The sequence below is a fragment of the Oryx dammah genome, unplaced genomic scaffold (genome assembly GCF_014754425.2).
Source record: "Oryx dammah isolate SB20612 unplaced genomic scaffold, SCBI_Odam_1.1 HiC_scaffold_13, whole genome shotgun sequence".
NCBI lineage: Eukaryota > Metazoa > Chordata > Mammalia > Artiodactyla > Bovidae > Oryx > Oryx dammah.
Genome location: NW_024070197.1, coordinates 15,768,949 through 15,780,923, shown reverse-complemented (window position 1 = coordinate 15,780,923; position 11,975 = coordinate 15,768,949). Strand labels below are relative to the sequence as shown.

The window sequence follows — 11,975 nt, the reverse complement described above, 5'->3', positions numbered from 1 at the left end:
CACTCAGTAGCCTCAGTCATTTCTGACTCTACAACCCTATGGACTGTAGCCCGCCAGGCTCCTCCGTCCATGGGATTCTCCAGGCAACAATACTGGAGTGGGTTGCCATGGCCTCCTCCAGGGGATCTCCCTGACCCGGGCACCAAACCTGCGACTTCTATATCTCCTACATTGCAGGCAAATTCTTTACACACTGAGCCACATGGGCTTATGAATAATGAGTTTAATTACTCTCTTTCTCATCTTTGTATCTTTCCTTTAGCCTCTCTAATACATAGTAGAGTAAAAGTCATGATGAGGGCATTCTAGTCTTGCTCCTGATCAGAAAGCAAAAGCTTTCAACATTTTGCTACTAAATATAATGCTTGCATAGTATTTCTGTGAGTACACATTATTCTATTAAACAATTTCCTTCTATTTTTTAGTTTTTTTACACATAAATGAATGTTTAATTTTATTAAATGATACTTCTGCATCTGTCTCAGTTACGTTAACATCAGCTGTTGATCATTATCTAGATCTAGGGCTGCCAGGTAAAATACAGGACATTCAGTTAAACTTGAACTTCAGATAAACAAAATTAATTTTCAGGATAAATGTGTTCAATATAGGGCTTCCCTGGTGGCAGGAGACCCAGGTTCGATCCCTGGGATGGGAAGATCCCTCCGAGAAAAGATTGGCTACCCTCTCCAGTATTCTTGCCTGGAGAAATCCATAGACAGAGGAGCCTGGAGGGCTAGAGTCCATGGGATCAAAAAGAGTTGGACATGGCTGAGCAACTAACACACATACATGTTCAATATAACTCTACTATAATTTTATAAGTAGTTTCCATTAAATTTATAGGCTGAATCTGGCAACCTTCCTAGATTTATTATTTCATTAGGGACTTTGCAAAATGGGGATTGCTAATTTATCATTCTTTCTTCATTTACTAGATACTATATACAGAAACATCTGTATACTAATATATACATACACTACTATACAGAGAAACATCCCTTAATTCCTTGGTTGCCCTGAGTTGCAGGTAATACAGAAAAAACAACTCAAATGCTTCAGGTTTCAGACTTAGCTCTTTCTGAAGGCAAACAAACATTGGGTGTGTGTGTCTGTGTTTAATACTATTACAAATATATAGGTTTTAAACATATTTGCTCTTTCCATTTCCACCTTTGACTAGTAAGAGCCTCCTTGATTTATAGTATGACAAGATGTTCCAGGCTCATCACTGAACACTTCCTCACCAAACCCAGAAATGAGTCATTTCTCAAAGAGCTTTGATTCCTACTAGTTTACCGAATTATATTTGGAGACCATAATCTGGGCACTAGACACAGAATTATCTTTTTGTTTAAATTTTTAAAAAATTTCGGAGTTTCGTTCGTAGCAGAGCAGCTCCCTCGCTGTGATCTACCGAAGGCCAGCCCTCCCCACAAGGGTTTGTAGCCGCAGTAGCGGCGGCGGGACCCTGGAGGCTGTTCGTTTCTACCTCTCCCGACTGGCGCCCCGCTACCCCTACCCAGCGGCGTCCTCGGCCCACCCTCGGCGGCTGTCCTGGTCCGCGCGACAGGAGCGACGGCAGGGCTCGCGCGCACGTCCCCGGACTCGCCCGCGCCCGTGGGTCTAGGGAGGGGTCCGTCCAGCCTAAGCCGGGGCCTCGGGTCCAGCGGCGCGACCCCGCCGGCGGAGAGGCGAGGGGGAGGGGGTGGCCCTCGCGGGACCTCTGGGCCTCAGCGCCTCGCCCCCTCCCCTCCCAGCCCGGGCCACGTCCAGGCGCTGGGACGCGGAAAGGAGAGAAGCTGCGGGCAGAGCCGAGGGGCGACGAAATGTGAGACTATAAGTATCCGCGCCGCGGGTCCTCTGCCACCCGCGGTCGCGGCCCTTTGATCTCGTTGGGAAAAAAAAAAAGAGAGAGAGAGAGAGAGAAATGTATAAAACATTTGCACGATTCCAAAGCCCGGGTGTTATAATGAGGTATATTCCCAGAGGTCTAGCTGCAGTTTCTGTGCCCTCTGTCGCATTTATTCTCCCGGCTTCCCGGGTGGTCAAGAATCCGCCTGCCAATGCAGGAGATACGGGTTCCACCCCTGATTCGGGAAGATCCCACATCCCACAGGACAGCTAAGCACCTGAGCCAGCAACTATTGTGCTTGGAGAACCACAGCTACTGAGCCCACACTGCAGCTACTCAAGTCTGCGCACCCTAGAGCCTGTGCTCTGCGACAAAAGAAGCCACCCCAATGAGAAACCTGCCCTCCGCAACTTGAGAACAGCCCCCGCTAGCCACAACTAGAGAAACACCTGCACAGCAATGAAGGCCCAGGACAGCCAAAAATTAAAAGAAAAAGAACTGCTGGAAAAAAGTGTTCTTATTTTCACCTATAAATAACTATATTTATGGGATTTTTATTCATTTCCAGTGCTTCTCTTTGAAAATACACAAACGTATGTACGTGTGTATTTGCATTTCCCTTCTCTCCTACACGAAAGGTAGCACGTTGCATACACCATCCTGCACTTTACTATTTTGTGTAACACTTTATCATGGCGATCATGCCATAACAACATGTAAAGAGCTCCATTCTTTTTTAGAGTTGCATAGTACTCTACTGTGTAAATATACCTTAAATTTATTCAATCATTCCACTACTGATGGATATTTTGGTTTCAAGTATTTTTCTGTTACAAAAAGTACTACCATAAACACCCTTGTACTTTCATTATTTTGTATTTTTGTCACTGTATCCTTGTGATAGAACCCTAGAAATGAGAGTAAAATGAGAATTTCTGGATCAAAGGGAATATATAAGTTTGTTAGAAGTGAGATGATAATGTAAAAAGCTACATGTATGTGACTTTGCTGGAGATTACCAGATCCTCCTCCATATGAGTGAAAGTCATTCTGACTCTTTGTGACCCCATGAACTGTAGCCCGTCAGGCTCCTCTGTCCATGGGATCCTCCAGGCAAGAATACTGGAGTGGGTTGCCATGACCTCCAGGGGATCTTGCTGACCCAGGGATCCAACCCAGGTCTCCTGCATGTAGGGGGACTCTTTAAGGTTTGTACTATTTTTCATTCCCACCAGCAATATGAGGGTGCCAATTTCCCCACAACATTACAACAACAAAGTATGTTGTTAATCAGATAAAGAAATTATATCTCAGTGTAGTTTTATTTTGCATTTTAAGTATTATAAGAGGTCAAGCATCTGCTCATTTGTTTAAGGACTTGTGTTTTCTGTGAATTCTGTTCTTTTGTCTTTTTTTCTCATTGTATTTTTTGCTATGCAAAAATTTATCATTATGTAGTCAACTGTATCTTTTCTTTTACTGCTTCTACATTCTGAATCACAGTTAGCAACTTTTGCCCACTTGAAGATTATAAATCAAGTCATTGTTTCCTTTTAGGATTTTCATAGTTTCATCTTTTAAAATTCAGATCTCTAAAAAAAAAAAAAAAAAAATTCAGATCTCTGAGTCTTTTAAAATTTATTCTGATGTATGGTGTAAGGAGTAGATTCAATTTGATCTTTTTCCATATGATTATCCACTTACCCCAGTACTTATTAAAAAAAAATCCTTCTTCCCTCCAGTGTTTTGAGATGCAACCTTTATTATATACTAACTTTCTATATGCACTTGGGTCTGCTTTCTGAATTTTCTACTATTTTTTGGTATATCCATTCATGTGCTAATTCCTCATTGTCGTAATTACAGAAGTTTTATACTATGTTTAACTCTCTGGTCGTTACCTACTTGTCATGGTCCTTTTTCTAAGAGCTTTCCTAGCTGTGCTTGTTTACTCTTTCAAATATATTTTTATAATCAACTTTTCTAATTCTAGATAAAAACCTGATGATAGTTTTGAGGGAGTTCCATTGCATTTATAAATTAACTTGGAAAGAATTACTATATTATGTGAGGCTTCTATTCAAAGAAATTGGCCTTCCATTCATTCATGTTTACTTTTCTGTCTTTTATGAGTATTTATAATTTTCCTCATATAAGTTTTACAGGTTTCTTGCTAAGTTTCTGCCTGGGTATTTTATTATCATTACTGTTTGCTCTTGTGTATAGGGTGTGCTCTTTTGTGACCTGTTCTGACTGGATAATGCTGAAGGCTGCTGATTTCTGTATATTAATCATGTGTCATGCTACTTCACTAAATTCTCCTGTTCATGGTTGCTGTTCGCCAATTCTTTTTATTTATTTATTTTTTACTTTGGCCACACCATGCAGCATGCGGGATCTTAGTTTCCTGACCAGGCAGCAAACCCATGCCCTCTGCATCGGGAGTGCAGAGTCTTAAACACTTGACCTCCAGGAAAGTTCCTTCACTGATCCTCTTGTAATCATATTATCATCAAATAGAGGTAGTTTCCAGTTTTCATGCCCCTTAATTAGAGGCATGAAGTTAAAGGAACTGAAGATAGAGGGCAACCTAATCAAAATACTATCCCCCTCTCCTTGTGTCAGGAGACAGGCTTCACCAATTAACCGCATTCTCTAAATCTCTGCTTCTACACATCATTGTATAATCATGTTCAATTTCTTTAAAAATACATGCACACACACACACTTTTCTAACAATGCATTCTGCCCTAAATGAAACCCTCTAACTTTCCTTTCCATAGAGTCAAGTTTCTTGAAAGAGCAGTGTACATTCACTAACTCAACTTTCTATATTCTTCTACATGTATTCTTTCTACATTCTTCAGCCCTTACAGTCTAGTTTTCACCCCAGCACTTTGCTGAGTTTACACCAGCCAAGGTCGCCAATAACCACTGTAATTAAATCCAGAGGATATCTTCCTGCTCTGGTGTGATCTCTCACAACCTGTTTTTTAAATTTTCTCCCTCCACTCGTTTCTCTGACAGCACATGCTTACGTGCATGTGTGTGTGCACGCACATAAGTTTCCATCTAACCCCTCGGGCTGCAACTTTCAAGCTCCTTATCCTCTGCCACCACTCATCTTCAAGCCTCTATCACTGTTGCCTCTTCTTACATTCTACGCTCTTTCTACGCCTTCTCAAACCTTTTCCTGGTTTCAGATACCACCATAAGGTGACTCATACCTCGTAATGACTCTAAGTGACCTCCTGCTTTTGTTATATTTATTATTGTAAATAGGATCCCATCCAGAAGTTATCAATATTCACTATTTACCACCATATAATGGCTGAGATGTAAAAACTAAGTCATTGGTGCTAGGCCAATATAAGTACAGTGATAAGGGAGATGACACAGTAATTCTTGATAACAGGGGTACAAGTTCAATCAATGATTCTGCACCAAGAGAGGATTTTGACAATTTTAAGAATAGCTCTCCTTTGAGTTCCAGATGGTGTGTCTGTCTACTGGATACCTACTGGATATCTCAAAGTCACTTCAAACTTAGTATATCCCAAACCTCACAGTCTCACTCCACCTACCTAGGTTCTTTTCTTATTCTTAATCTCAGTGAATGATGCCACCATTGGCATCAGTTCTCCAGAAAAGCAAGAGTAAAATGCCTGTTTAATTTTTTTTTAAGTTAATATACAGTGTGTGTTAGTAACTCAGTTGTGTCTGACTCTGTGACCCCGTGGACTGTAGCTTGCCCAGCTCCTCTGTCCATGAAATTTTCCAAGCAAGAATACTGGAGTGGGTTGCCTCAAATTCATCTATTTATTTCCAAGTCCCTGGTGGCTCAGACAGTAAAGAAACTGCCTGCAATGCAGGAGACCCATGTTTGATCCTGGGGTTGGGAAGATTCCCTGGAGAAGGGAACATTTACCCACTCCAGTCTTCTTGCCTGGAGAATTCCATGGACAGAGATCTGATGGACTACAGTCCACAAGGTCACAAAGAGCTGGACAAGACTGAGCTACTAACACTTTCATTTCTTTCTTCTTCTCAACTGCCATTTTACTAATGGATTCACATAGCCATTGCTCAAAGCCTTTTCCTCCTTTGCATCCATATCTACACTGCAATAAGAGTGATCATGCTAAACAAGTAAAATCTTGTCATATCCCAGCTTAAAATGCTTCAGTGCTTGTCCCTTATGTTTAGGATAGATTTTAAACTCCTTAGATAATATTCAAGACTGCAAATTATGCCTCCAGCTCTTCTTGCCTGTTTCAACTCATCACCCCTGGTCCCCTTATGTCTCCTACACATACTCTCACTTGCCCTGCTTCTTCTGTTAGTCTGGAATGCCCTCTCTCACTGATCTAATTCCTACTCATTCTTCAGGTCTCTTTGGCTCTAACCTCCTGGCTGGGTTAAGTGCCATCCATTTTTATTCTTGTTAGTCCTGTAGGAGACCCACAAATGCTTCCCTTATCTTTTCTCTTAGTAGAGTGCTTTTCAAAGTGGATCTGGAGACCCCTGCATCTCCTCAACCCTTTCAGGGGGTCCCCTGGGTCAAGCTTATTTTCATAGCAAAACTAAGACGTTATTCAGATTTTACATTACATTAAAATCTGCAAAAACAATGGCAGGTAAAAATCTGGGAGTTCCTTGATGGTCCAGTGCTTAGGAATCCACCTTGCATGCAGGGGACGTGGGTTTGATCCCTGGTCAGGGAATTAAGATCTCATATGCTGAGGAGCAACTAAACTCTCACGCTGCATCTACTGAGCCTGTGAGCTCCAGAGCTGGCACGTCACAACTAGAGAGTCCATGTGCCACAGTTACTGAAGCCTGGGTACCAAAACCACAGAGTCTATGTGCCATGACCAAAGATACCTGTGACCTAATGAAGATCCCATGTACTGCAACTAAGAAAAACTCCTGGCTCTTGTTGCAAATCAAGGCAGCAGCACCCAACATCCTAGAAATTACTGTATTCTACAAAGGACTCACAGCAAAAAACAAACAATATCCAGTTTTAAAATTATTAATTCCACTAGATCTCTACCCTTGAGTACATGTCATTTTAATATACTGCATGACAAAATGTAAGGTCAATATAAAGCTACGTAATGATATATGATGACTCTCAAAAAAAAGCATTTGTTTGATTACTTGAGTTATGAACTGTACTGCCAGCTTTTGTCATAGCATAACTTTTTTTTTTTACATTGAAAGAACAATTTTAAAACCATAGACTTGATTATCTGGCAGATATTTTCTGAAAAAGAACAAAGTGAGACTCCCCTTTAAGGAGAATAACTGACTGAATTTATGACAGATGATAAAATCTGAACCTTCAAGGAGAAACACATATCTGCCACCTTGTGTCTAGCAACTTTCTAAATATTTACAGATTTTCTGATAAGATCAATGTGGATACTCATGACTATGATTTTTTTGATATTATATAATAAATGTTTCAACATTTTTCAAAATTTGAATAACTCACTAAAGCAATATTTTCCAGTTATCTGATGCATAATGGTATAAAACAGTGAACAGGTAAAAGATGTACTCAAGAGCTTCCCTGGTGGCTCAGTGGTAAGAAATCTGCCTGCCAATGCAGGGGGTGTATGTTTGATCCCTGATCGGGGAAGATCCCACTTGCTGCAGGGCAACTGAGCCCCTGCTGCTGCTGCTAAGTGGCTTCAGTGGTGTCCAACTCTGCGACCCCATGGACGGTATGTAGCCCATCAGGCTCCTCTGTCCATGGGATTCTCCAGGCAAGAATACTGGAGTGGGTTGCTGTTCCCTTCTCTGGGGGATCTTCCCCACCCGGGGATCGAACCCTCATCTCTTATGTCTCCTCCTTTGGCAGGTGGGTTCTTTACCACTAGCACCACCTGGGAAGCCCAACTAAGCCCTGTGCCACATAATATTTTTATAATATTTTAAATATTTATATAATTATATTTATAATATTTATATATTTTATATATTTTTTAGTAAATCTTTTAAATATACCTCTGTAACTGCTTATACATGTGAAGCCAGATTTTCCTAATATACTTCACCAAAAACAACACTTCACAATACATTGAATGCAGAAACAGATATCAGAATTCAACTGTTTTCAATTAAGCAGGACATAAAAGATACTTGAAAAACTCAAAATAATGTCACTCTTCTCGGCTGATTTTGTGTGTGTGTTTCCTTATGGTTCTCATTAAGATTGGTCAAGCCTACTGTAAGTAAGCTCTCACTGATTACAACTAAAAGTTCTAGCCAGAAAACAGAAAGCAACTTCCCGAGAACCCTGGAAAGTAATTGAGAGAAGGCAGGTTGGGAAGGGAAGTCAAAATCCAAAAAATTACTGATATGGTGGTAAAGTTTTGTGGGTTTTTTTACTTTCGTGTATCTTCCTACTTTAACCAATGAAAAAGTGAAAGTGTTAGTTGCTCAGTTGTATCTGACTCTCTGCGACCCAATGGAATGTAGCCCACCCAGCTCCTCAGTCCATGGAATTCTCCAGGCAAGAATACTGGAGTGGGTAGCCGTTCACTTCTCCAGGGAATCTTTCCAACCCTGGGATCGAACCCACGGGTTTTGAATTGCAGGCAGATTCTTTACCGTCTGACCACCAAGGAAGCCCAACTTTAACCAGATGGTGATCCAAATCCCAGATCGGGGCAGCAAATGAAGGCATAAAAATTTTAAGACACTCTCTTTTCAGTCAGAGGACAGGGAAGGATCATCTATTAGCAGCAAGTGTATGGGGGAGAGGGGAGGAGGTGTTGGGGAAACCAATAGAGTGATTAAATGAAACAACTCCAACTCAAAAGAAGGCAGAAAGGGGAAAAGATAAGAACAAAACACAGGGGAGCAAACAGAAAACAAATAATAAAATGATAGATCTAATCCAATTTATTAATAATTGCATTGCACATAAATGAATGAAACATACCAAATAAAGGCAGAGGTTGTCAGGTTAGATTAAAATTGTATGCTGTCTGGACTTCCTTGGTGGTCCAGTGGTTACAAATCTGCCTGCCAGTGCACAGGACATGGGTTTGATCCCTGGTCCCAGAAGATCCTGCATGCCGAGGGGTAACTAAACTGACGCGACACAAAACCACGCCCCAGAGCCCATGCTCCACAACAAAAGAAGCCACCACAGTGAGAAGCCTGTGTGCTGGATCTAGAGAGCAGCCCCCGCTCCCTGCAACTAGAAAACGCCCTTGCACAGCAAAGAAGACCCAGTGCAGTTAAAGGTAAATAAATACAGTTTTAAAAACAAAACGAAAAACTATGCTGTCTGATTTTAGGAGTGACTTCAGCATCATGGCAGCTTGAGACACTCCCTTTGTCTTTACCCTTCAATCTACAACCAGTAAAACATCCATAACTCAGCAAAGGTGCCTCTTCCCAACACAGCAGGATGCCAGAGAATTCCTCAGAAGTGTGCATCTGAAGGTGAGTGGATTGGAACACACAGAGGAGGCAGAAGAAGGGGGACAGCCGAGGTGGTTCCTGACCTGATCCCTGGAACCTGGCCACGGTGGCTGATCTTGCTGAGAAACCAGTGGCATCAGGGGAGACAGTGCCCCTGACACCAGCCTCCCAGCTGCAGCAATGCTCGCAGCCACAGGGAATCACACAGCAGCAGCAGCAGGGCCTCTGACCCCGTCCATTCAGCTACAAAGGGACCCACAACTCCAGCGCCTGCCCTGTCTGCAGCAGCAGAGCTCACCAACCTGACCACTCTGGTCATGGCAGAGATGCCTGCCACCCTGGATTCCCCCCTGTGGCAGAGCCAGGAGACCCCAAACATGGTGGAGGCATGTACCCTCCCAGTACCCCAGGTGGTAATGCCAGCAACGTTGGCAGCAGCAAGGCACCAAAAAACAGCAACAATGAGGGCACAAGGGACACCACGAACAGAGGTAGTGGAGAACTGAAAGTTGTTGTTTCATCCGTAAGTCATGTCTGACTCTTCTGCCACCCCATGGGATGTAGCCCGCCTGGCTCACCCGCCAGGCTCCTCTATCCAGGGGATTCTTCAGGCAAGAATACTGGAGTGAGTTGCCATCCTGCCTCCAAGGGATCTTCCTGAGCTAGGGATCGAACCTGCCTCTAAGAGTGGAAAGTGCTCATTCTCAAATATTCAATATGTATAATTGAATATTTGAGAATGAGCACCCAGAATTGGGGGTCCCTGGTGGCTCTGATGTAAAGAATCTGCCTGCAACTCAGGAGACTTGGGTTCAATCAAGGGAACAGCTACCCACTCCAGTATTCCTGCCTGGAGAATTTCGTGGACAGAGGAGCCTGGTGGGCTACAGTCCATGGGGTCCATGGGGTCGCAAAGAGACAAGATTAAGTGACTAATACTTTCACTTTCATAACCAGAGGTAGCTCAGGTAAGAGAACTCCAAAGCTTGTGCTATTGCACCACCTACTGGAAGACACAAATTGTTGTTCAGTCGCACAGTTGCCTCTGACTCTTTGTGACCCCATGGACTGCAGGAAGCCAGGCCTCCCTGTTAATCACCATTTCCCCAAAATTGCCCAAGTTCATGTCCATTGATTCAGTGATGACAACCAGCCATCTTATCCTCTGATGCCCTCTTCTCCTTCTGCCCTCAATCTTTCCCAGCGTCAGGGACTTTTCCAGTGTATCGGCTGTTAGCATCAGGTGACCAAAATACTGGAGTGAACTTCAGCTTCAGTCCTTCCAATGAATATTCAGGGTTGATTTCCCCTAAGATTGACAGGTTTGATCTCCTTGCTGTCCAAGGGACTCTCAGGAGTCTCCTCCAGCACCACAGTTCAAAGGCATCAATTCTTCAACACTCTGCCTTCTTTACGGTCCAGCTGTGACAACCATATGTGACAACCGGGAAGACCATAGCCTTGACTATACAGACCTTTGTCAGTAGCGTAATGTCTCTGCTTTCAACACAGTCTAGTTTTGTCATAGCTTTCCTGCTGAGAAGCAATTGTCTTTTGATGTCATGGCTGCAGTCACCATTCACAGTGATTTTAGAGCCCAAGCAGAGGAACTCTGTCACTTCTTCCACCTCCTCCCCTTATATTTACCATGAAGTAATGGGGCCAGATGGCATGGTCTTAGTTTTTTTTTAATATTTAGCTTTAAGCCAGCTCTTTCACTCTCCTCCTTTGACCCCATCACAAGAAAGGCCTATAATTGCTAATGCTGAATCCTTACAACCAAGTATAAGGAAAACAAGTTTTACCTAAAGGAGTTGTTCACTGCTCCAAATGCATCAGCTAAGAACAACGTATCAGCCTAAGGAACAACATATCAAGCACCTTGAAGAACCATGGTAACACAGTACCACAAAAAGAAAGTAGCAATTCTCCAGAAACCAAACTTAAAGTCACAAAATCAGTTCAGTTCAGTTCATTTCAGTCACTCAGTCGTGTCCGACTCCTTGCAACCCCATGAATTGCAGCACAACAGGCCTCCCTGTCCATCACCAACTCCTGGAGTTCCCTCAGACTCATGTCCATCGAGTCAGTGATGCCATCCAGCCATCTCATCCTCTGTTGTCCCCTTCTCCTCCTGCCCCCAATCCCTCCCAGCATCAGAGTCTTTTCCAATGAGTCAACTCTTCACATGAGGTGGCCAAAGTACTGGAGTTTCAGCTTCAGCATCATTCCCTCCAAAGAACACCCAGGGCTGATCTCCTTTAGAACGGACTGGTTGGATCTCCTTGCAGTCCAAGGGACTCTCAAGAGTCTTCTCCAACACCACAGTTCAAAAGCATCAATTTTTCAGTGCTCAGCTTTCTTCACAGTCCAACTCTCACATCCACACATGACCACTGGAAAAAATCACTGGCTATGGTTTTGGACCTTTGTTGGCAAAGTAATGTCTCTGCTTTTGAACATGCTATCTAGGTTGGTCATAACTTTTCTTCCAAGGAGCAAGCGTCTTTTCATTTCATGGCTGCAGTCACCATCTGCAGTGATTTTGGAACCCCAAAAATAAAGTCTCTCGCTGTTTCCCCATCTATTTCCCATGCAGTGATGGGACCAGATGCCATGACCTTCGTTTCCTGAATGTTGAGCTTTAAGGCAACTTTTTCACTCTCCACTTTCACTT

At 43.0% G+C, this 11,975-nt stretch overlaps 1 protein-coding gene across 1 annotated transcript in view; it reads left to right on the top strand.

The window, feature by feature from the left end:
- Positions 1-9,686: 9,686 nt before the first annotated feature.
- Positions 9,687-11,975, top strand: part of PSMC4 (proteasome 26S subunit, ATPase 4) — a 9,588-nt gene continuing 7,299 nt past the window's right edge. Inside the window, exon 1 of the mRNA XM_040254090.1 lies at positions 9,687-9,789. Within this exon, the coding sequence (XP_040110024.1) occupies positions 9,687-9,789 (103 nt within the window). The remainder of the gene's footprint in view (positions 9,790-11,975) is intronic.